Source organism: Melozone crissalis, unplaced genomic scaffold (genome assembly GCF_028551555.1).
Source record: "Melozone crissalis strain CALT ecotype California unplaced genomic scaffold, PUWL_Pcris_2 ptg000006l_1, whole genome shotgun sequence".
Classification (NCBI taxonomy): Eukaryota; Metazoa; Chordata; class Aves; order Passeriformes; family Passerellidae; genus Melozone; species Melozone crissalis.
The window spans coordinates 24,456,597-24,481,828 of NW_026535784.1; the positions used below are offsets into that span (position 1 = coordinate 24,456,597).

General features: G+C 38.3%; 1 protein-coding gene across 11 annotated transcripts in view; it reads left to right on the forward strand.

Annotated features, from left to right (window-relative positions):
• Positions 1–246: 246 nt before the first annotated feature.
• Positions 247–25,232, forward strand: part of PCM1 (pericentriolar material 1) — a 40,341-nt gene continuing 15,355 nt past the window's right edge. For 3 of the 11 annotated variants that reach the window (XM_054291363.1, XM_054291431.1, XM_054291405.1), the window contains exons 1-22: positions 407–538; positions 4,156–4,274; positions 4,922–5,164; positions 6,297–6,569; positions 7,089–7,259; positions 10,893–11,070; positions 12,047–12,156; positions 12,589–12,805; positions 14,036–14,234; positions 14,526–14,702; positions 15,428–15,585; positions 15,798–16,012; positions 17,553–17,704; positions 17,786–17,915; positions 18,582–18,716; positions 19,158–19,351; positions 20,489–20,686; positions 21,560–21,782; positions 21,903–22,048; positions 22,961–23,151; positions 24,012–24,195; positions 24,850–25,208. In XM_054291363.1, coding sequence (XP_054147338.1) covers positions 4,179–4,274; positions 4,922–5,164; positions 6,297–6,569; positions 7,089–7,259; positions 10,893–11,070; positions 12,047–12,156; positions 12,589–12,805; positions 14,036–14,234; positions 14,526–14,702; positions 15,428–15,585; positions 15,798–16,012; positions 17,553–17,704; positions 17,786–17,915; positions 18,582–18,716; positions 19,158–19,351; positions 20,489–20,686; positions 21,560–21,782; positions 21,903–22,048; positions 22,961–23,151; positions 24,012–24,195; positions 24,850–25,208 — 3,949 coding nt within the window. In that variant the 5' untranslated portion in view covers positions 407–538; positions 4,156–4,178. Of the gene's footprint in view, positions 265–406; positions 539–4,155; positions 4,275–4,921; positions 5,165–6,296; positions 6,570–7,088; positions 7,260–10,892; positions 11,071–12,046; positions 12,157–12,588; positions 12,806–14,035; positions 14,235–14,525; positions 14,703–15,427; positions 15,586–15,797; positions 16,013–17,552; positions 17,705–17,785; positions 17,916–18,581; positions 18,717–19,157; positions 19,352–20,488; positions 20,687–21,559; positions 21,783–21,902; positions 22,049–22,960; positions 23,152–24,011; positions 24,196–24,849; positions 25,209–25,232 lie in introns of those variants that run through there. The other 8 variants (XM_054291381.1, XM_054291413.1, XM_054291398.1 and 5 more) reach the window with 6 other exon arrangements.

Below are 25,232 nucleotides of genomic sequence, written 5' to 3' on the forward strand. Positions count from 1 at the left end.
AGCGCTGGACGCGCCCCAGTCCTGCCATGGGGCGGGGCCGTGCCCTGAGTGGAAAACTACCGCTCCCAGGAGGCACCGCCGTGGGCCCTGGGGCGCCGCGCCCCCCGCACAATGCACCTTGGGAGTTGGAGTTTCTTCGCCCACCGCTGTTTTCCCGACCGCCCCGGCGGTTGCGCGGGGGATCCTCGGGCGCTCCGCGGTGCGGGTCGGGCGGGGCGCGCGCAGTGCGGAAGGGCATGGGCGGGCGGAGGTTACCAGGTAACGGTGAGTGTCTGTCTGTCCGTCTGTGTCTGTATCCCTCCGCCTGGAACCGCCCCCCGCGCCCCCGGCGGAGTGGCGGCCAAGATGGCGGCGGTGGCTGAGGCAGCAGCGTCGTGAGCGCCTCGGCCAGCCCGGTCCCGCCGCTTCGGGCGAAGCGAGGCCGCGCCGCTCCTCCGCCGCCCGAAGGCGAAACGTTCGGCCGGGCAGCCCGGGCCCCGCGAGTGGCGGTCGGCGGTGGAGGAGGAGCCAGGCCGGGTGACCTCCCCTCCGGCGCGGGGTGAGCCGCCTTCTCCTGCCCCTGGCGCGGCGCGCTGCCCTTTCCCCGTTCCTTTCCCCTCTGGCGGCGGCCCGCCGGGGTCGGGGCTCGGGGCAGCCAGTGGGCTCGGAGGCAGGTGCGGGGCGGCGGGGAAACCGTGCGGGAGCGGCGGGCTGTGCGGGCCGCGCCCCTCGCACAGGGCAGGGCGCGTTATCCGCTCTCCAAGGAGACGCCGCCGCGTTCGCGGCAGCGGAGGCGCCTTGAGCAGAGCCCGCCTACCCACGCAGCCCGCGGCGCCCGGGCTTTGGCGCCGGGAAGGAGCGGGATCTCTGCCCGCCGCCCCCGGGCCGGGAGCGCCTGGCCCGCCTCAGGCAGTGAGCGGCGCGGCCGGCAGAGCCGCCGGGCCGTCGCTCGCTCCGGAGCCGGCCCCGCTGGCGGCGACGAGAGCCGGCGGGCCTGCGCTCGGCGCCTGCCGTTGGCATCGCAGCGGGTCGGGACGGCGGAGCCCGCGGGCGCTGCGGAGGCCCCGGCGCTGGAAGCTGTGAGTGCCGGACACACCGCCCAGAGCCGGCGTGTGTGTGTGCGGCTCCTGTGAGCGCTGGCCGCTGCGGCAGGAGAGGATTTGCTCTGTTGACTGCTCCTGTCTGATGATACTGTGTGGTTTGCTTTTAGGGAGTTAATGCCCAGTGAGGAGTGCACGTCTTAAAAAGCTAAACTTAAAAGGAAGTATTTGGCCCCATTTTCAGGCTTTATGGTGCTCAGATGGCTTTTTGTGATTTTCTGTTTTCCGCTTAATTTTTTTTGATTGTCAGAAGTTTCCTCTCCGCAGTATTGGGTGCTCTGGAGAGCTCCTGCATTCACATGAATGCTACGGGAAAAAATTCTCAAGAGCATCTTTACTGTAGGAAAAGCCTTTTGAAGTACATACCTTTGTTTTGCTTGTGTGTTAAGTAGTGTTTCTTGTGTGCAATCTACACGTCCCGATACATGTGCAGAATGTTTTGACTCTTGTCTTACGTGTTTTACCTATAATTCTGCATGTTATCTGAGGTTATAATTTCTGTAGAAGGTATAGTTGAAAGTCGTATTTTTTTCTCAAGTCCCTGGTAAATGTTGTAAGGCAGTAGGCACATGCTCAAAAGCTTTTGTACAGATCCTATGACTTGCAAGAACCTGAAATTAGGAATTGGTTGCTGTAGGCAGACAGGTAGATAGTGGGAAGATAGCAAAGTTTTTAGAAGAGGATTTTTTTGTAGAAATAGCTGGTAAAATGAAAACAAATAAAAAAATGTATATTGGTGAAATGTACATGTGGAGGTGGAAAGAACAGCTTCATGTGAAAGAAACAAAAACCTAGCTGAACCTCTCTGTGTTTTTCAACTGAGTTAAAGAGGTAATAGACCATCAGAACTCTCTGATCTTAAACTTGCTTGATTACAGTTCATTTGGAGGTGTCAAAGGCTATATAATAGGAATATTTAGAAACTTGCTTTTTGGTAAGGGGATGGTTCTGTTGGAACACTTTAAAATCCATTTGCTGGAAATAATGAAGATAATGTAGTTTTTGAGCCGTGTTTGTCAGGGCATGTTGGTGTATGCTGGGTCTCCTTGCTTGAGAATCCTGTAATTCACAATATTCCAGAGTCCTGTAATTCACAATATTCCATCTGGGGCTGTGAAATTACTTTGGAGGTAATGGAGTCTCCTGCAGCAAAGACAGTTGAGAACAGGTTTTGTGAAAGTTTTAGAAGAAATAAATGTGAGTAGTTACTTGTATTATGTAGAGATGAATACTGCCACTTCTTAGAGTGGAAGATAGGGAAAAACTACTTTTGCTATGGTTTTAGTAGAATTATATAACGTGATGATGAGGAAACAGCTTAGAGAATTGGACTGTAAACCCAGATGGCCTCTAATCTTCCTCATAATGCTCAGTGACATAGGTCAGGATACAGTGTCTGTTGAAATGTTGGGTCTTACACATCTGCAAAGCTGAGCAGTTTGTCTGTAACTGGAGATAGTTCATTAAAATCATGGCTGCTTTTGGACTGATAGCTATGCATTTGCTTTGGATGCTTGTAAGTTTTAGCATGAGCTTCCCTGTGCACTTTTCTAGGACGTACCCTGTGGTTGCATGGCCTAGTGGGCACCTCTGTTGGGATGAAGAAGGGAGTGTGAGTCCTTGTGCAGGGACAGTAGGGCAGAGTTGCCAAGGCAGAGGCCCCTGCACCTGTTCTCTGTGTGTTGTGGTTGAGAGCTGCAGAAGAGGAATGACTCCAAACTGTTACCATGGCCTAGGCTGGCACGCTGCCCAGTGGAGATGCGGTTATGGTGTGAGGAGCATGCCTGCTAGATCCCATTTCCTTTGTGATTTAGTAATTGGCTGTGTTTGCATGGGAATACTGCCTGGTGAGTGTGCCTCTGGAGAGGGCTGTACTCTGTGAGTTTGATTGAATCCTATACCTAAGCAAGATAGATGTGCTAGGACAGCTTTTAAATGTAGTTCAAGATTTCTGTTTTCCTTTCTGGAACTGATATTAAAAAAAACAACAAACTTCTTAAATACTTTGCATTCTTTAGTTTTGGGTGATTTCTTCACCTGCACTCTGTGAAAATTAGTAGATAGTTGCAGTAAAATGTTGAGAAAGTGGTTCCTATCAACTTCTATATTTATATTTTTTCAGTGAAGCTTAGGGTCACATCCTAACATCGTGGTGGAAACGAGCTGGAAAAAGTAAATCTCTGCAAGACTGCTTTTCTTCTGCATCTGTTACAGTTCTTAGTTAAATTTTGTACATTTCTGCAGTGCAGTTGTGCCAGCAGCACTTAGCAAATATAGTTAGTTACATGTTCTTCACCTTTTGGAACAGACTAATCTAATTGTGGTCTCATAAAGGAATACTTTTCTGATCTTTCAGCTTTAACAATTTTTTTTAGTTCTAATGTCAAAACAAGAAGTGAAAATGAAAACTTCAAACATTTAAGTTACTTTATATTGCACAGAGTGACCCTGATGGAGAGCAGCTAAGCTCTATGAAACTCATGGTTTTGTTTGGTTTCAGTAGAATCTGTAATGTTTGTGGCAGGTCATTCACTGCTAAAATAGCTTAATGTGTGGTAATGAAAGTAAAAATCCTTGTACTGACATCTGTCTTCCGTGTATTTTTGCAAGTGTGTCATTCAGTACTCTGTTTTCATTATCTCAGTATTAAAATGGATGTGAAAGTTTGACATTTTGGATCTCCAGAGTCACTTACTGTATCAAATAGACATCATCCTGGGTCTGCAAGTGTAGGCTTTATGAATTACAAAGCAGTCTTTCTGAGCACTCTACAGTTTGTGTTAAAGTAAGGACAATTGAAACCCTCAGAAAACCCCCAAATCTTTCTTTCATAGACCAGAGGTTAAAAAGCCCTGAACTCACAACTACTATTCCTTTATTTTTTTAATGCCAGTTTCTGTGTTCTTCTCATTGATACATTTCTAGTAACAGAGCGTAGTAAATGGGGAGTTTAGTTTCCTAAACAGCTTTTTGTTTTTATCATATAATGAATATGTAGTTGTCTCAGATCATGAATCTTGAAAATTTTCTATATAAACTGATTTTAATACAGCACATTTCTTTCAACTCCTTATAGATTGCTTTTATTGATCACTTGTCATGGCAGCAGGAGGTGGTCCCTTTGAAGAAGGCATGAATGACCAGGGCTTGCCCAGCTGGAGCAATGAGAGCCTTGACGACCGGCTGAACAACACAGTAAAATTCTTCTTTTCTTTTTGTTGCCATTTGGTGCTGGACATTAGAATTACCAGCTAGATTCTGTTAGTGGCAGGTAATGATGCAAACCCCTAAGCCTCATCATGCATGGCTTTGCATCCAGTGCAGCTTTACCTGGAAAACCTGAGGTACATGTAAGGGAGCAATGGGTATAATTCAGAGATTGTGAGGTCTAAGGGGTATTTATGGCAAGTGTTTGGGGTAAATAAAGTAGCTAGACACAAAAGCATTGTAGGTGACAGGAAAGTGAAAACTATTTAAAATAGCTTTCACTAAGAGTTTAAAATGTTCTGAACTCCTGAAAGTGAAGTCCCCAGCAAAGAAGAAAAATACAACTTGAGCTTCATTTGAAGTTAATTTAATGCATTTAGGATGAAATGGATTTAAAATTTCCTGATAAGCTATTTTTAATTATGCAGTAGAGAAAATTTTATTTTGTAAAGTGACGTTTGCTCTAGAAAACTTAGTGCTTACTTCAATGTCGCTTGCTATTTTTACTTCTTTGTAATGTGGCTTGCTATTTTTACTTCTAAAATGGAAGTAAACTCTATCACAGAATGCAAACATTTGCTTTTTGTCTGGGTGGATAACAAGTACTATTTTTTGTCTCTCTCCTACCCCTTAAGGACTGGGGAGGTCAACAGAAGAAAGCAAACAGATCTTCAGAGAAAAACAAGAAAAAGCTTAGTGGGGAAGGTGAAACAAGACTTACTAATGACATATCTCCAGAATCTTCCCCTGGAATGGAGCGACGGAAGACCAGAACTCACGGCTTTCCTCATGCTCGATACATGACTCAGATGTCTGTTCCAGAGCAGGCTGAACTAGAAAGGCTTAAACAAAGAATAAACTTCAGTGATCTGGATCAGGTTTGTGTGAATACTGGCTCCCACTGAAATGTGACTCCAAAATGTATTCAGTTATCGCTTAATAAAGTGACAGATGAGTACAGAATCCTTTCATAAGCAATGAAGGTAAAAAAAACCAAACCTATAGGCACCATGACAACCAAATCAAAATTTTGGTTTTGAACTTCAGGAAATAAGAGAAAGTTCAGGACTGTGGCTTTCCTCTGTTTATGTGGTAGCTGTCTTCACTTTCTTGCTCTCAGCCATTATAAAATTCATGTGTCCTCAGAGCAGTATTTCTTACTCATCATACTTGTGTGCTACCTGAAAATAGCTGTTACTGTATTTTGAAAATCTGTTCTCAAACTGCCGGTTTGTGATCCTGAACATTGTTGCCCTTGTGGATTAAGCAGAGGAGTATCATTAAAAAATGCTCCTCAGTAGAGCAGAGAATTTTATGGCACAAATTCTTGAGCCAAAACTACTTTTTTGGAAATACAGCACATTCATCCTTCCCTTTTCCAAAGCTAAGGAAAAATATGAGGGATTGAGTCTTTTGGAAGAAGGCATAAATTTGTGCTAACAATTTCAGAACAGAGGCTAGTTCATCATTACTAAAGGTTGTTGCTAACTTCTTTGGTTATGATGGTTCTTTCCAGTGTGATTTATTGTGCTGATTTACAGTTTAAAGGCTGGACAAAACTTCCTGCTCAAATGTATGTTATGGCAACATGTTGCTATTCACAAGGTTTTAAAGAAAAGCTGAAGTTTTGAGGTATTATGTTCTGCACAGGAATATGCTACTCTTTTATTACTCTTCTTTTCTCAAGTGTACCTGGAGAAGTAAACTGCCTTTTGCTACAGTAAAGGTCGAGTTCACAGCAAAATGAGGAACTAAATGCTGAGAAACTACAAAATGTTTTTGGTTCTCATTGTTCTGGGAGGATGGATTTGCTTTCTGAAGATTTTATGACAAAAAATTATTGGCACTGTCTTCAGCTAACTTTTGGCCAGTTGATGACTGATTAGGTAACTTTAAAATCAGTCTAATAATACTGTAGGAATAGCAATACAAGCAGTGAAAAAAAAACAGTGTTGAGAACATATTGGATGAAAAAATAAAGCAATTTTTCTTGCTTTTGTTTGTATATAGAGAAGCATTGGAAGTGATTCGCAAGGCAGGGCAACGGCTGCTAATAACAAACGTCAACTTAACGAGAACAAGAAACCATTCAACTTCCTGTCACTACAGATTAACACTAACAAAAGCAAAGATCCTGCCTCAGGTTCCCAAAAAAAGGAAGGTGGGGTATCAGCGCAATGTAAAGAGTTGTTTGGAGCTGCTCTAAGCAAGGATTTCTTGCAAAATTGTCAAACATCTGCTCAAGAAGATGGAAGGGGAGAACAAACGATGGATAGTAGCCAGGTATTTACACAACCTATAAAGTCTGCAAAATATTGACTCTTAATCCTCAGTGCTGCTTTCTAAACTTCTTTGAAGTATAAATTCTTATTGGAAATATTTAACTTCTGCTCTTCTGAAATGTGAAGAAAACATGAAACCAGACTTAATAATCTACTGTTCTTTAGAAATCTGCTTGTTGGTAACAGAAGTAATAATAATTTTCATTTTAGAGGTTGGTTCCCTTTTATGTGGCTCCAGAAAGTGCTCTCACAGTTGACTGTTTTCCTGCATTGATGAGCTCAGTTGTGTTTTCTGTGTTGACCAGAAGCCCTATGCTTCAGCCTTGCAACTTCCCGCATGCATAAATCTGTTCTTATAAAGGCTGTTGACTTTTAACCACTTGTGGAAGAGCGCTCAGAGGAGTGAAAGTACTAACCTGTCTCCCTTTCATTACTCCTTTGCTGTTGCTATCACTGTCTTGTGCATTGAATACATTGCAGTTGTAGCTGAATGCATTCAGTAACTTCGGTGTCTTTGCAGATTGTGAGCAGACTAGTTCAGATTCGCGACTATATTGCTAAGGCCAGCTCCATGCGGGATGATCTTGTAGAGAAAAATGAGAGATCGGCCAATGTTGAGCGTTTATCGCACCTTATAGATGACCTTAAAGAGCAGGAGAAATCCTATCTGAAATTTTTGCAAAAGATGCTTGTAAGTTTGAGAACATAATATGTTTGTTTCTGCACTGTAAGCTTTTTTTAGGAGTTGACCGTTTATGTTTTGATGGTGCTACTGAGGGTGTTGATTTTGGTATGTAGTGCCTTCCATAATTCATTTTTGCTGCCCCCTTATATAGCTTTTGATTTGTGCCAATGAAATATTTCAGGCTAGAGAAAATGAGGAGGATGATGTTCGGACTATAGATTCAGCTGTGGGATCTGGTTCTGTAGGTGAGAGCACATCGCTAAACATTGATGTGCAGTCTGAGGCTTCAGATACCACGGTAAGCTGCTTTTTAGCAATTAAGGTAGAAATTAAGGCTTTATTTTGGTTTTTTCATGGGTCTTATGATAGTGTCATAATCTGCAGTTCAATTTGAAAATAGTAAATCCCCAAGCGTTCCATTAAGGTGGTGTCCATGCATGTGTGGATTTATTTTCTTAATATGAAAAAAAAGTAATGATTCTGTCACAACAGCAATCTGAAGAATCTTTTAAATCTTTATTCTTTCCTCAAAGTACGATGAAGAGTTGAACATGTACTTTGTCAGAGAACTCACTTGTTGTAGGAAGAAATACCTTTATATACAATTTTTCATCTCTAGGTCTGTTTCTTTTAGTGGGGAAAGTTTGGGTATTGGGAATGGGGGGAGTTAGAAATGTATCAGTAATGGGCCATTGTCCAAGCATCTTTCTAGTGACAAGATAGAAGTATTGACCTAACACAGAAGTTTCTCTCATTTTTTGGGAAGATGGGCACCTCCTCAGAAAATGTGTTCTGAGTTTAGTGCTGAGATAAACAGCCCAATCTTCCTTTCTATTTATAAAAGCTTTTTTTTTAACGTGGTAAATATATCTTATAGTAGATACAAGGGCATTTTAATAGCTTAAGTTTTGTGTCTTCAATTCTATTGCACTGAGGAAATGTACCAGAGAGCAGGTACTCTTTTTGCCAGTTAGCACACTGAATCTCCTATGGATAAGGAGAATTTACCTGCTTGGAAATAAAACAGTTAAAACATTAAGAAGCTTTTGTAATTATTTTTAGCTTTATAAGAACCCTTTCTATGTCTGTAAGGAAATTTAATGATAGACATGGAAGATGCACTTTTAACTTCAAAAAAATTAAATTTGGAAAATGCAGAAAAAGACAGGTATGTTTTTTAAGAAGTGTCCATGTAAGCTTGCAGTTGTCTCAATATTTGCAAAATTTGCGCTGATTTTTTTATTTGGCTCTTAATTTTGCATCTAAGCTCTCTTTACATGCAGCTTGAATGTTTTCATGCAGAGTGCATAATTCTGGTCGTATAATGTTGATTGCTGTATGGAGCTTTATTGTTGTGCAAATTCTAAGAATGACTAAAATTGTCTTCACTCTTTAGTAGATGTTATTAGACACTAGTTTTCATTATTTGACAAGATAAAGTGGGTAGGTTTGTAACTTAAAAATGTATGCTAAGTTGGAGTGCGTTTTCACATTCTAACATACTAAACTATTCAATATAGGAGGTATCTTTTAGTTTGAGTTGTCGGCCCCGCATTGAGGACAAACTAGGGAATTCAACTGCAGGAGAACAGGTTACAGACATTGATGTTACACCAAGCCCCAAAGGGAAAAGACAGAGAGCTGCTCTGAATGGCAGGGAAATCTGGCCTTGTGGGATTAATAGCCAGGATCATGGATTGCTTTCAAAGGTACACTTCAAAATGTTACTTTAGCCTCAAATAGGATTTATACAGGCTAGTCTTCCCCATCCCCCTACCTCCCTTATTAATTGCTTCAAATGTACTTGTTACTTACAGTCAGTGTTCCCACTGGATTGCTTATCTGTATCCAGCTGTCTTTTCATTAATTGGTCTTCTTGGCCTCAAATATTTTTTCTTTGAATAGAAATGTTTCACAGTTTTTTCTTCTGAATTGTTAGCATTGAAAGTTAGAATTGATGTAACTCTGTACAGCAGGTTTTATGATTTTATGTAGATCATCCTTCTAAGTTTTGTTGTTCCCTTCTTGGGAAAACATATTGTAAATGTGACTTTCAGACACTTGTCATGGTTACACTAATGGTCTGCCAATGCACATTTAAACTAATACCAAATACAGAAGACAAATTAGAAATAAATAGCCTTAACTTGTTCCACAAGTGTTTTTCTGTAGCTGTTGATACCAATATTTAGTTGGAAGGAGGAAAACTTTCAAGATGTCTTGAAAACTTTCTAAAGCGTCTTTTTTTACCCATTATGAGCTTGTTTATGTTGTTGTCCTTCCTGTGATTTAATTTTTAAAAAAGTCTTCAATCATTTTTTCCCCAAAAATAAAAGACTTAAATGTTTTGTCAAGCTTACTAGTCTAAATGTAGAACTAAGTTTGAAAAATTTGTTAAATGAAGTTTTCATGAACTCAAGCAAATCTGGTACTTTAGATAAAGCCTGGATTATTTCATAGGTGAGTGAGGCTGAGACATACACCCTTGTTCCCTTTCTTCCCCTTGTTCCTTCCTGTGCTGATTTCAGTGTGTGATCTGTTTGGACTCTACTCTGCTGTTTATATGAAAGGTGAGGGTTAAACAGCAATCATCAGTGTTAGTTGCACTGCATCTTTTACTGACACTTTGAGTTTAGAATTCTGGATGTTTTCAGCTTTCTCTGCTGGAAAGTTGAGCATTCCCTAGAACCCAGAACTAGTTCATAAGATTCCTGCTTCTAATCTGACATTTGATGCAGAATATTTGGACTGAATTTTCTACTTTAGAAACTTAATACTATATGGATAGAAGATTATGCTTTCAATTTAGTAGTGTTCTTTTTAGATGCTTGTTATTTTCCATTATTTCATGTGCAAAGTGCCATAAGGCAACTTCAGACAGGATAAGGATATTAACTAATGTCTCATTGTTAAAATACTTAATTTGAGTAAAAGTTTTGATGCAAATCTCCAGGTCCTAATTAGCATTGGATGAGGAAAATGTCTGAGTTTTAATATATTTTAACTGCTCAGCATGCTTTCATTCTTTCAGAACTATTTCAAAATATTGTTTGAAAACAATGTAGACAGGGTTCTATGCCTGTTTTTGTTATGAAATTGATTTACCCAAATCTGATGTATTCTAGTATCAATGCCATAAGTACAGCACACAGAACTAAAGACATTATAGGTTAGAAATGAGATAGTGCCCAAAACATGATTCTGAAAATTGTAGAGATTTTAGGCCAGTAAATCAATTGATACCTTGTGTTTTTTATAGCTCCATGATGCAATGCCTTACCTTGCTTACCTTCAACAGTCTTAAGGTTAATACCCTCTGTTATGATTTAAAAGACAGAGGCAGGCTTTGGTTAGCCTTTGGGTCACATTAGGGCAGCTGACTGGCTTTGTAAAGAAAAAGAAAACTTAAACCCTCTGGAGCTATAAGCACCTTTTGGTGGTACAGGTTTCTTCCTGTTGGATGTCTGAGGTTTTTTTTAAATAAAGAACTATCAGAAAGGTGGAGCTGTTTCATTTTTACTTTTTCCATTAATCAGGCTGTTAATTTATGTGCAAGTTGTTCTTCCTTTGGCACTTCGTTTACTTGTTCTCAGCAGATAAATGGTTGTAGCTATGGTAATGTTGCTCCATCTCTTGCAGGCCAGAGATCCTCAGCAGGAAGCTAAAGAAGAGTTGGAGAACTTGAAGAAACAGCATGATTTATTGAAAAGGATGCTACAACAGCAGGAGGAATTAAAGGCTCTTCAAGGAAGACAGGCAGCTCTTCTTGCTTTGCAGCATAAAGCAGAACAAGCCATTGCTGTCCTGGATGATTCTGGTATGTGGAATGATGATGCCTCTTATAGCATGTTAGCATGCTGACTGAATGATTAAAGCTGGAATTGTGAAATACACATTAAAAAGGCTTTTTTATTTCAAAGCCTCTGTTTCTGAAGAGTTGACAATGTAAAATGACGTGTTATTTAAAAACCCGGCACTGATTATTGTGGTTTACCTGTAAAATCTTAAAACCATGAGTTTTTCTCCTAAGAATTGGTCTACTCAATGATAAGATTCAAATTCAACTTATGGCAAAATAAATGTTTTTGAAATTTGAAAACAGTGAAACTTTACTATGTGTGTAATGGAGTCATAATCTCTGGGGAAAATAAGTAATATTTGTATTTGACTTTCTTACGAGCTGTTGGTTTGTATTTGGGGGGAAAATAGAATAATTTGGATCTTTCAACTGCTGCTAGCATATTTAGTGTTGTTTGAATATGAACTTTGAGGCAAAGGCAAAAAGCTTTCTTTTAAATTTAATTCTCTCTTAAAGCTTCTTGAAGAACAAGCTTCCAAGGCACCATTTGCAGCTGTAAATATTGCAACTTACACCAATGTGAAAGCTTGGTGTACTGTTAATTTATTATTTTGAGAAAGTGAAATTACCTGCACTGTTGTTACTTTAGCTATATTAAATAATTGCAGTTTTATTTCTAATAAGTTTCTGTCAGCCTTGGACTAATGGGTGTTGTCATTTTGCTCTGACCTTTTTAGCAAAACACAGAGCAAGGCTAAAGTCGTTTTGTATGGTCCCTTACAAAGCAGCTCTGAGTTGTCATGTTAGTATTTTTGTAGCATAAGTCATCTTTCAAGAGTAAAGCTGGTGGAAAGGACACAAAATTAAAAATATATGCTGTATTTTTAGAGAGTCAGTATGTTGATGTTGCTAAACCACACATTTTTATTCAAATAGCCTTTATTTTATTTCTGTGGAAAAATATTTATATTTTCCCCTTTTTCTGTATGCCCAGTTGTAACAGAAACTACAGGTAGTGTTTCAGGAGTAAGTCTTACATCAGAACTGAATGAAGAATTGAATGACTTAATTCAACGCTTTCACAACCAACTTCATGATTCTCAGGTTAGTCCTGAGATTGTACTGTATAGATTTTGCCATTATCAGTTTTTATTCTGTTTAACAGTGCAGTTCCATGTTTGTCTTGCTCATCTGTGTGTATTTGCTACTGAAGTTATCAGAACTCCCCCCAAACTTGAAAACTCAGCAAACTTGAAAATTCCTAATGGTTATTAGCTGACGGATCTATGCTTTGTGTCTCATGGGTTTCCATTAAAGTCTAGAGAAGTAGTTTCTTTATTGCAATGTAATTATTAACTCACTATATTATTGGGATGTCATTAGAGTGTTTTCAGTATATTTCCCTTTATAATAGTCTTTGTTTTGGTGTTGATTCTGGTGTTGCATATAGAAGGCCCATGGAAAGCTTTTTGTTTCTTACAGTTTATTGACCTTTTTTTTGTAGTACTCTGAATAAAATGGAATTACTCTTTTTAGACACAGTCTGTGCCTGACAATAGAAGGCAAGCAGAAAGCCTTTCACTTACCAGAGAGATTTCACAAAGCAGAAACTCTTCAATGTCTGAACACCAGTCAGATGAGAAGGCACAGCTTTTTAACAAGATGCGAATGTTGCAGGGTAAAAAGCAAAAGATGGACAAACTCCTAGGAGAACTTCATACACTTCGTGATCAACATCTAAACAACTCTTCCTGTAAGTCATTATAGACAGAACTATATTTTTTCATGAATACCATGTTTTAAATGTGCATGTTTTGTAATGTGTTTGAGATTGCAATTGGTCAGTGAAATGCTGGTGATGAAAACTGTGCTAGGGCACTATTAATATAAATGGTTTTTAATGCTGTATAAGTTTCTGTCTTAACAAAAAAACTCTACAAGTAATGATGATAGTGTCTTAGCACTTAATGATTATGACTCTGTTAGCACTTTCGTTTATAACACTGAAGTTGACTAATGTGAGGTTGTGATGCTTGTGTGTGACACTTCTGGCTTGTGAAAAAAAGAGCCCCATGAACTTGAGCTTTGTGTTTTTATCACAATATGTTTGCATTTGTGTACTCAGCACTTCATGTGTTGGTGGCTTTATGGCAATATGGCAATATCTGTCAAAAGGCTTTCATGTGCTCTCATGGCAGGGGCTTCAATCACAGACCATTCTAGAGGGCCTTACCTGTCTGACTGGAGTAGAGCTTTGGCTTTTTCTTTTAATGGCTTTGTGCTCTGCTTATTCATGCAGACCTGTGCACTTGCTGCTCTCGCTCTCTGTTTCTAACAATGCATTTGTACTGGTGACATTTGTCCTGTGGCTGAAAACCTCTGAGGGGTGATCACAGCATATTCTGGTTAGCATTGAGAAATGAGGCCTTGAAGCATGCAATTGGAGAAGGACATGCTGATTTAATAGTTATGTTACTGTAGCCCAATTTTTCTGTATGTATTTAGTGCATATAATATGAACATATTTGGATATGATTTCATGTAGCCAGAAGAAGCAAACATCCAGTTTGTTGTACAGCAAATGGACAAAAGAACTTAGCAGAGGTGAAAAATTTGCTAGGATTTTTCTTTTGATCAAATTTCTAAAATGTTAAATTTTTATAAAAAAGCAATGTAGCCCTAAGTAAAACCTTGAAAAATCTCTATGGGCAGATTCACAGCATGAAAGTTTCTACTTCTGACATTTGATAAAGCTAAAAGGGAATAACTGAAATCTTGTTTACACAAGCCACCTTATTACTCACTGCCTATTGACATTGCATGCAACGAAACTTAGGAAAAAAGTTTTTGTTTTGCCAAGGAAAGAAGTTATTAACTGCTCTTTCGTTTATTGATAATATTTTCTGTTGTTATTTTAATATAATTCAGTTAAGCAGATTCCTTATTACAAATTGTTCACATAAGCGGTATTTCTTTTCTGTAGTTTTTCCTGCTTCAGGTTCTCCTCAAAGGAGTGTTGATCAAAGAAGTACAACTTCAGCTGCTTCTGGTCCTGTAGGCATAGTAACTGTCGTCAATGGTGAACCAAATAGTCTGGCACCTGCTCCCTATCCTCCTGATTCCCTGGTTTCTCAGAATGAGAGTGAAGAGGACGAAAATCTAAATCCAACAGAAAAGCTTCAGTAAAAGTTCTTTAATTTTTTTTCAGTGTTGCTTTAGTAATTTGGAGTATTACTTTTTTAATAAGTTTTGTGTTAAGTAACTATTTCCATTCTTTCATCTACCTAATTTAGTAATACAGATTACTTAGTAAACAATTTAATACAGTTAACTGAATTCAGAGCTTCAAGTGTAAAGTTCTTGAAATCTGACACTAACTTCTAAGAACTTTAGAGTATATATATTCTTTTTAACTCTACGTTGATTAGCATAATACAGCAAAACAGATTAAATACTCTTTTTTTCCTCCTCAGGAAGCTAAATGAGGTTCGTAAGAGACTGAATGAGTTACGTGAATTAGTTCACTACTATGAGCAGACATCTGATATGATGACAGATGCTGTGAATGAAAACACTAAGGAGGAGGAAGAAACAGAAGAATCAGAAAGTGATTCTGAACATGAGCATCCACAGCCTGTTACAAATATTAGGTTGTTGTATTTTTTGTTATCCAAAGTCTTTGTAGCTGAGTTGTTGCTTCGTGAAACCTGCAATACTTTATTTGAGTCAACAGAAGTAACTTAAATCTGTGCTTATTACATCAACAAAAGTACAGATTTTTTTAAATTCAAGGTGACTGTTACACAGATGTTTAATAATTATCTAATCCTTGGTGTCTTATTTATTTAGATTAGCATGAACATCTAGAAAATCACTATAAGACTTCAAAAGTCTGAAATTCCTTTGGGTTTAAGTACTGAATTATGTGTATGGAATTTCACTAGAAGATTACAGTCTTAGACCAGAGAATTGGGGGAAAAAACCCTACAGTTTACCTGTGTGCATTGAGGATCTTCACCTGGTAGAAATGAACAGTCACTCAGCTATGCATCATATAAAGCTTTTATAATGTAGACATATACCTGTAAGACCTAATGTATTGTTGCAGATCTAGCAGGGGATAATTTAAAGCTGCTTTGATTACTTTTTTTTTAAACAATCTGTTGGAGAGATGAATATGGAAAACCTCCCAGTGTCTGGATGGATTTTATATGGGGTTGGAGTTTGTTTGTTCATTTGGGGGTTTTGTTGGGTTTTTTTAGGAGGAGTGGTCAGAACACCTATTTATAAAAAAGATAGGTAGAAAAAGACTGAAGGAAAATTGTATCTATACCAGTTTTTAAAAAGTTAACATGAGTAATTTATTTCACCCTAGAAACCCTCAAGGAATCAGTAGTTGGAGTGAAATAAATAGCAACTCAAATGTACAGTGTGGAACTAATAACAGAGATGGAAGACATCTTAATACAGACTGTGAAATAAACAACAGATCTGCTGCTAATATAAGGACTCTAAAAATGTCTTCTGCTTTAGGTATGTTCTAAAATCTTCCAATAATTTTACTTCTTAGTGCAAATAACTCTGATAGCTGCACAGCATTTGGGAGACCCTTGTTTGATAAGCAGAGTATTCAAGAGCCTTATCAGTAAGCTAATATTTTTCTAATATCCAGTAATTACAGTGGACTTCAGAAGTTCAGTAATGTGTCTTTGGTATTGTTTTGTTTCCTCCTCTCCCTATTCCAGACTGTCATAATAGGGAGAATGACAAACACCTCGATCTACCCCAAGGTGAAGATGATGAAGTGGAAGAAGATCGAGTTAGTGAAGATTCCATGTCTAGTCACAGAAGCAGCCTGGGTGATGTGGCTGGAGATGCCGAGTTTGAGCAGAAGATCAATAGACTTATAGCTGCAAAACAGAAGCTTAGACAGTTACAAAACCTTGCTGCTATGGTGCAGGTATGTTATAAATACAAACTTGTGCACAAAAATTTAGCTTTCATTGTTTCGTGTTATCTGTACCTTCTGATAGGGAAAAACTGCGGAATGGAACATTTAAAATGCTTATTTGTAGTCTAGGGAAAAAGAGATACAGTTGGATTTTTCTGATTTCAAAGGTGCCACTTCTGAGGTTCAATTCAGGGATTTTCTTGGAGGATGCCGGCCTAAGAAACAGTGGTCTTTAACTTTAGCACTGGATTACGAAATACAAACCAAGAAGTAGATCAGTATTATTTTTTTAAATATTAGACATTTTTAAGATTATACAGAACATTCAACACGTTTAGGTTTTTGAGCCCTAGATTTTATGACATTGTTCAATCAACGAGGAACATTTTTCATTAAAATCTTTGGATGTTGCAATATATTTGACTTGCAGTATTTTGGATTGGAGGCAGTGGTTTTATTTATTTTAAGAATTTTGAGGGCCAGCTGTAAGTTGGGAGTGTTTTTAATTTAGAATATCTCATGCTTATCTAGTGATGTTAGCAGCACAATGTCATGGATCTAATGTCCCTTCAGAATGCGCACATTTGATCACCATCTGCTGTAATGTCTGCATACTGAATACACAGAGGTGTATCAGAAATGAAAAGGCTTAAAATCAAGCTCAGTTGGAACCTATGTTTGACAATAGAACAGTATAAACACAATATTGTTATTTCAATATCATACTCCTGTATTATTTCTCAGCATCTAGATCAGTGTTGTTTTTTATCATCACTATAGAGATGCTAACTGTGCAGTGGTATGAATCAGAATTAGAGATGATTCAGCAGCTTCCTTGATAAGTAGCCTAATTAATGGCATATCTTCAATCATATTTTCAAGGCTTGTTATGTGTATGTAATGTCCAAGATACAGTAGGCCCGTGAGCTGTGCCATTCTTGGTCACCAGTGGTCTCTCCTGTTCAGCAGAGTCTTCATGGAGCATGATTACATTGGAAAACCAAAGCAGCAGTGGGTACAGCTTTCACATTTTCAGTTTAAGAACTGAAAATACAGAAATTATGAAAAAAATAAAAGCAGAATAGAAAACCAATAAGACTTTCTCCAAAGTATTTCAGATTTAGTTTTCAAGAGTAGTTATTGTTAATATTAAGGTTCACTGATTGAAGTAAATAGGCAGTGTTGTTCACCTCAGTCTCCTTCTGTTCCTCCTTATTCTTTCTTCATATGCTTGTATGTTTCTGTCCACTGAGTCACAGGCAAGTGTTTCATGCTTCAAGAATTGGACAAATTATTTACATTTAGAGTGGAAGTTTCAGTAGTTCAGGTTGAGTCAAATAACTTTAAATTCTCTCATTAACTCAATATATCTTCAAGTCATGATGCCATAGTGATAATGACTTCTCAGTTCTTGGTTTGTGCTGAAGATAAAGCTCTTCAGACTGATTAGTTTTGAAAAAATCAAACCAGACAAACTTGACAAACTAGATATGTTACTTTTTTTTTTTAATCATCTTGAAAATAGTCTGCCTTTCTGACATCCTTTTAGTGTGATGATCCAGAACCTCAAGGAGCAATTGCAAATGAATCTAATATTGGTGACTTGTTGGGTGAGGGGGAAGAGACAAAGCAGCAGCCAAACAATGTCCGAGCAAGTTCCAACAAGTTAAAAAAAGATGTGCGACTGAATGAGAAAGCAAGGTATGCCTTTGTCAGAGGATGGGAGAGCTGTGCTTTAGGCAACTTCTTGCCAAGTAACACGTGGGTAACTTATTTACACAGAGAGAAGTTCTATGAAGCTAAACTTCAGCAGCAGCAACGGGAGCTTAAGCAGTTACAAGAAGAAAGAAGAAAGCTGTTTGAAATCCAGGAAAAAATTCAAGTGTTACAGAAAGCTTGTCCTGACCTTCAAGTAGGTAGAATGTATTTCTTTACTGTCTTAAGGTGTTGAGCAAAGAAACAAAAAATACCTTGCTCACCCTTTTCCCCCTATGAAAATTGGAAAAAAACTTAAATTGGTAATGCTTGTATACTGTAAGCAGGTGTTCTAGAGTTCTGCTTATGTCATTCACTTTTCAATGATTCTAGTTCGGTGGTTGATTTCACTGTGATTTGTCTTCAAAAGCCTTGACAGTGTCTTCAAAGATACAGAACCTTCTGTCTTATTTTTAGCCTGAAATTTGTCTGTCCATACTGGTCAGTCACTGCTTCTTTACTTCTCTTAGTAGTCATTTGCTGATATTTTGGAGCGATGCTGTGTCTTGAGTGCATGATCAACAATTCATTGCATTTTAACTTAACTCTACAGGCTTTACTGTTTTTCATGCTCTTAACTTCCTTCTGTGAAGTGAGCAGTAAATTATCAATACTGTGCATCCTAGAGCATTATATAATAATACATCAGTTTTATTGATTGCTAGGTAACTTTTGAAATAAATGTTAAACCTTGATTCAAAAATCCTTTTCCTGGGATACTGACTTTCTAGCCTCATAAAGCCTTAACTGTGTTGAGTTTTAACTGCAGGTAAGTTTTAGAAAGCTCTTAAATTCTATTTTGCCATTTGCTTTTCTCTTTCAGTTGTCAGGTGGGCTGGGTAACTGCCCAGCAGATAGACAATCTTCACAAGCAACATCAACTCCAGCCATGACTGAGTGTAACACAGCTGGCAAGCCTTTATTTGAATGTGATGAATCATTACCAGTAGGCAATGAGGTATTCCATACTTGATATGCTGTGACTTTAAAAGGGTTTAGAAAGAAGTTACAGGTTGCTTGGACATATTTTAAGTGGCCTGGGGAGTGGAGTAGTAGCTATTTTAACAAAACATATATAACTCCTTTATTTTGTTTCTGGAAAAAAGGAGATACTGACTTGAACTGGCAAGACATTCTACCCCAAATATAGCAATTGTTACTAAATATTAATGTGATAGTTGAATTAATTTTTAATTTTTACCATGAAAATTTGATACTATATACTGTAGACGGGTCATCTTTCGAGAAAATGGTGAAAGTATTTGTTGAAACCTGATTTATCTTTGCGTCTTTCTTCACCTTTCCCCCTAAAATTGTCTTTGATATTGATCTGGATATTACTTATTCTTTCCTGAAATTATGCTGGCATTATGTTCTAATTCTTCCATTTTACTGCAAGCAGTTATGGTCTGAGATGAGAAGACATGAGATTTTAAGAGAAGAATTGCGACAGAGAAGAAAGCAACTTGAAGCTTTAATGGCTGAAGATCAGAGAAGGAGAGAGCTTGCAGAAACAATATCTACTGTTGCTGCATCTGTTAAAAGTGAAGGGTCAGAAGCTCGGTGTACTCCACAGCAGAGCAGGACTGAGAAGTAAGAGCACAAGTTATTCTGTATTCATCAATGGGTGCTTCCATTGTTCAGTAGGATGTCAGTGTTGGGGGCAGTTTCCTGTGTTCATCTGACCACTGAATCTGATGATTTAACAGAGCAGGAAATTAATTTCTTGGCTTGTGAAGTGACTGTCATTTAGCAGCTTGCCAGTTCTATGGGTTTTCCCAGCATATTAAGTCTCTTTTCTGCTACTAGTGGGGAAAAGAAACACCTAAGAAGAAGAAATTGCATGGAAAATGCCAAATGATCAGAGTAGGTTTTTTTTCATCTTTAGCCATTTTATAGCATAGTAAAGTAATACAGTTCCAATACAGATAGTAATTTCATTTGTCTGTCCCAGTATTAGAAGCAGAATGCAGTTTGCATTGGTGAGAATCACAGAATCAACTGGGTTGGAAAAGACCTTGAAGATTGAGTCCAACCTATGGCCTGAAACCATCTTGCTGATGAGACCATGGCACTGAGTGCCACATCCAGTCTTTTCCTTAAATGTCACCAGGGACTCCACCATGTCCCTGGACTGCCCATTCCAATGCCCAGTCAATCACTAATGTCCAGCCTAAACCCCCCCGACTCAGCATAAGATTGTCCTCATGTCCTGTCACTGATTGCCTTGGAGATGAGGCTGACTCCCCATCTGGCTACACCTTCCTTTCAGTCAGTTGTAGAGAGCAATATGGTCTCCCCTAAAACTCCTCCAGGCTCCCTCAGCTACTTCTCACAGGAGTTGTGTTCCAGTCTCTCCACCAGCCTTGTTGCCCTTCTCTGAAAATGGTCCAGCATCTCAAAGTCCTTCCTAAATTGCAGGACCCGGAACTGGACACAGCACTCAAGGTGTGGCTTAACCTGTGGCTGTTGCAGGGGAAGAATGACCTCACTGGTCTCGCTGGCCACACTGTTCCTGATAGAGGCAAGGTTGCCAATGGCCTTCTTGGCCATGTGGGCACACTACTGGCTCATCTTTAGAACAGTTCAATTCTTTTTGGTGCAACTTGATTAATTGCAGATAGACTTGAAATTGTCAACAGATTGTTTTAATAATTTGTCATAAAATTGAAAAGCAAATACTCATTTTCCAAACACCCCTTTTCTCCCTGACCCTGCAATGTTCCCTAGGACAATGGCTACCTGGGGAGGTTCTACCCAGTGTGCCCTAGAGGAAGAAAATGGAGATGAAGATGGTTATCTCTCTGATGGAGCTGGTCAGGCAGAAGAAGAGGAAGAAGATGCATCAAGTTTGAATGACAGTTTTTCTGTTTATCCCAATAACAACATACCAGAAAATGCCTATTTTGGTAAAGGAAACAAAGATAGGTTAGTAACCTTATTTGTTGATCTGATGCTTGTCTGAGTATTTGGAAGATGGTGGAAGAAGCATTGCATTAACTACAGGACATCCTCACAGCAAAGGAAAATTCTTTCTTATTAGTGGCAGTTTCTTCTCTGAGTCTTTGCAGCTGCAATGTATATAACTGACTTGGTGATTTCTTTTGTTTTCAGTCTTACTAAAAATCTGCCATTGAGCTCTCCAGTTGTGTGGTAGTGGCTTCTGATGCTCCCATTTTTTTTTTAATCAGCTTAAAAGATAATCACATGTGTGAAATTTTTGCTATGATCAGTCTCTTCAAAAATAGTAATTCAGAGAATTAAACTAACTCTAAATTTTTTCCTTCTAAATTGCTGGCTTCTGTAGTTGTGGGAACTATTTCTTAATTATTGTGAATAGTTTTAACTCCTGTTTACCTGATTGACTTCCTTCATAACATTTGTGTGATTAAGTGAAAATACCATGTTAAAAAGAATGTATATATCTGAATGTATTATTTCTTCTGGTTTGGATACCAAAATGATTTTAGTAGACTGTGGGCTCATCAGAGGCTGGACTTGTCAACGTATTATGTTGGTGGTTTCTGTTTTCATTGAGTACATGTTAGCAGTAATGGAAAATACTAAAAACAAGACACAGGCACATTGATAGCCATTCCTTTTTTCACAGTCGTAGTCAGGTGGGGAGCTCCTGTTTTTTGTTCAGGATAATTTTGGATTGACAGAATGGCATGTGTAATTAGGTGGCCTGTGCCATGTGAGTTTTTGATGCACAACTTATTATGTTTGTCAATATGGAAGTATCATTAGTTGTTTGAATTATCTGATTTTGTCCTCATTTTTCAAATTTTCCCACCCCAGGTGGAAAAACTGCCGTCCCCTTTCAGCAGATGGAAATTACCGTCCCGTGTCTAAGGCCAGGCAACAGCAAAACATAAATATGCGGCGTCAGGAAAATTTTCGGTGGATGTCTGAGCTCTCCTATGTGGAAGAAAAGGAGCGATGGCAAGAGCAGATCAATCAGTTGAAGAAACAGCATGAATTTAGTGTCAGCATTTGTCAGACTTTGATGCAGGATCAGCAGGTAGATATGAAGAGCTGTTATTTTGCTGTTCTTATTTGCCTTTTATTCTCTTTCTAATTCCTTCTAGCACTAACTTCTGGTTTTTGTGATTGGTCACTGTTACATATTTTCTTTCCACAGACCCTCTCTTGCCTTCTGCAGACTTTGCTCACAGGCCCCTACAGCATGATGCCCAATAATGTTGCATCTTCACAAATACATCTTATTATGCATCAGTTAAACCAGTGTTACACTCAGCTGACTTGGCAGCAGAATAATGTCCAAAGGTTTGTTGACTGTATTAGTGTTTAACTGTGGAGTTTGAAATGCTTCAGTAACAGGAACATGGTTATGTGAATAAAAGATTACAGATAGTGGTTAAATATGAGACTCTTGAACTTCTAAGTTGATAATGAGCTTTTGAAATTGTGTGTAGCATTTCTGGTTGTCATCTTTTTCCCCCATGACCTCTTTAGTACTTTTAAAAGTACTTTCCTAGTAATCTTCATTGAAGAGAACCAATAGTTGGCAAAAATCTGTTGCAGTAGTTATTTTCTAATATGCTTTTGTGTCTGTAGTCTTCACTAGACTACCTGGCAAGATTCTGGATTCTAATGGTAATATACAGCAAAAAAGCTTTTTGTCCTTTCTTAGTGTTTTCAGTTACAATTTGTGCTTCTTACATTCTGTTCAGATGATGGAATGTAAGATTCCATGTTCCAAATTATCTTTTTTCAAAAAACATGTAATAGTCATTTTAATTCATTGCATGAAAGTTGAAGCTCTTCATCTCTGTTTTGTATTTGGTAAGTGATATATATGTGCTGTCCTCTTACACAGTTTTAAAATCAGTTTTAACCTCAGTTCTGTAAATACTTTGTATACTTGATTGTTTCTGTTGAAGTTTTCAGCTTGCTTATTTCTTTAGTATGTAGTCAGGTTTTTTTGTTCTTACAAGGAGGTTTAAACTGTGCATGCATGACCACTAGTACAGAGCAGTTGATTTTAAACCAACTCAGGATTAAATGTAAGTAATTTTTGTCTTGAGGTTTTTTAATAAGCTAAATAGAGTACTTCTTTACACACATTACATGGTGTAGGTGAGATAATATGAAGCTCGAATTACTTGAGTATAAATTTACAGTTTTCCCATAATATTCTTCTTTTTCCCCAAGTTGTTATTTTTTCTTATTTTCAAGGTTGAAACAAATGTTAAGTGATCTTATGCAACAGCAAGAACAACAGTGTCAAGAGAAACCATCAAGAAAGGAGAGAGGCAGTAGTGCACCACCGCCTCCATCTCCTGTTTTCTGTCCATTCAACTACCCCCCACAACCTGTGAACCTCTTTAGTGTTCCAGGATTTACTAATTTTTCCTCCTTTGCTCCAGGTAAGTATTACTGTAGGTATGAGAAGCAACATGAATTTCAAAAATGGACATTTTCTCATTTAATTGAAATTGTAATGTGAACTTAATGAAACTCAGTCACTTTTCCTTTATATTGAAACGGTCTTAAGCAGAAGTTTACTGTTTATTGCTGAATAATTAAATATTTTTACTTCAGTATGAAGAGCAAGACTCTCTCAGTATGAAGTTAATTATACTTGAAAAGACTCACTCCATGTAAGGTTTCAAATCCAACATACAAAAAGCAGTGTTTGAAGCTTTTTACATACCTTCAGCAATCATTTCACAGTTGAAATCAAGTTCTGAGTGAACCATGTAATTGGAAGGTGGCAGTTGGTAATTATTTCTGTTTTTCTTAGAGCTTCAAGCACTCATGTTTGTTATAAGTGCTTGTAAATGGAGCATGTTAACTCATTTTTGTTCCCATCAGAGTTACACAGTAACTGTTGATTTGCATACAGCATTTCTAATCTCTTTCTCTAATCTACTTTTGCTGTTGGATTTGGAGGAAAGGAGTGTAGGTATTTTACTGTATAACTCAAAAGTAAACAAAACTGTCTTCATATATTTCAGTCTTATTAGGAAACCAGGAAACAGGCATAGTTTCTTGAAGGACCTTGATCTCCATTGATGGGATTGTAGTATCCAGTAGTGTTCAAAACCTGCACTAAAGATAAATTCTGATTGTTTACAGTGCTTTCAGGATGAAAACAGTTCTTGCTTACTTCCTCAATGTATATTTGCTCATAATTCCATGCTGCCACATAGTATGTCTCAAATTTGAATTTTACTGCACAAGTAAATGATGTAGTTATCTTTTGACTCTCTTGTTTACTTTGTAGGTATTAACTGTAATCCAGTGTTTCCATCTGGTTTTGGAGATTTTGCACATAATGTTTCTCCACGCAGCAGTGAGCAGCAGGAGCAGCAGCATCCTCTAGATCATAATACTTCTGGGAAAACTGAGTATATGGCATTCCCCAAACCCTTTGAAAGCAGTTCCTCTAATGGAGCAGAAAAACAAAGGTATTGAATGTCAAAGTGCAGCTCTCCCTTAATAATTTCTCCTCCCTTTTCTGGGGCTTAGGGAAATTCGTCATTCTTTAAGGGAATTTATTGTCATAGAATTACTATATGAGCTTGACTTTTGTAACTTCTAGTTTAATTTTTTTCATTTTTTCCAGTAGTGTTCTGCTTTTCTATATATTAATTAATGTATCATTTCGTGAAAATTTTAAAATCAAATGCAGTCTTGGAGTGGTTTTCTAACACTTTCTGTAGGTGGAGTAAGATTTTGTTTCTGTGGGATTGTTTTGATACTGAGTTGTTTGAATAACTAGAGGATGTACTTTCAGCGAATGCTATTTTTTTTGTGTTGCTGTAGATTGTACTGAATGTTGCTTTAAGAAATGTTTTGACCTGTGGTACTATTTGAGCACAGCAGTAGCTGCATTAATATATTCGTATTGAAACCAGTGATAGATAAATGGGAAGTTCCATTCTCCATTTGAAGGGTTCTCTGGAGTTACTTATTTTTCAATATTCATTTGATGTCTAAGTAACAAGGGCAGATAATATGCATTACAGTTAAACTGTTTGCTGGTAATACATGATGTTTCTATCTGAGAGATCAAGTTATGGTATGTTGAAATTGATCTGTGGGTCTTTCTTTTCTGACAGAAGGAATCATAGACAACCTGAAGAGGAAATGGAGAAAAGATCAACTTGGCTTGATGATAGCCAAGAAATGAAGAAAGATGATCAGTCTCAGCTGAATGCTGGTTTTGCAGTTTCAGTACAAAATACTGCTTCTGGTCATAAAAATCAGTGTGATATGAGCCGGAGAAGAGAGTTTGATGAAGAGTCTTTGGAGAGTTTCAGTAGCATGCCTGATCCAATAGACCCAACTACTGTGACAAAGACATTTAGATCTAGAAAAGCATCGGCACAAGCAAGCCTGGCATCCAAAGATAAAACGCCCAAATCAAAGAATAAGAGGAAGAGTTCTTCTCAGCTAAAAGGCAGAATTAAAAATGCTGGTAGGTTGTAAAGTAATCTTGGAT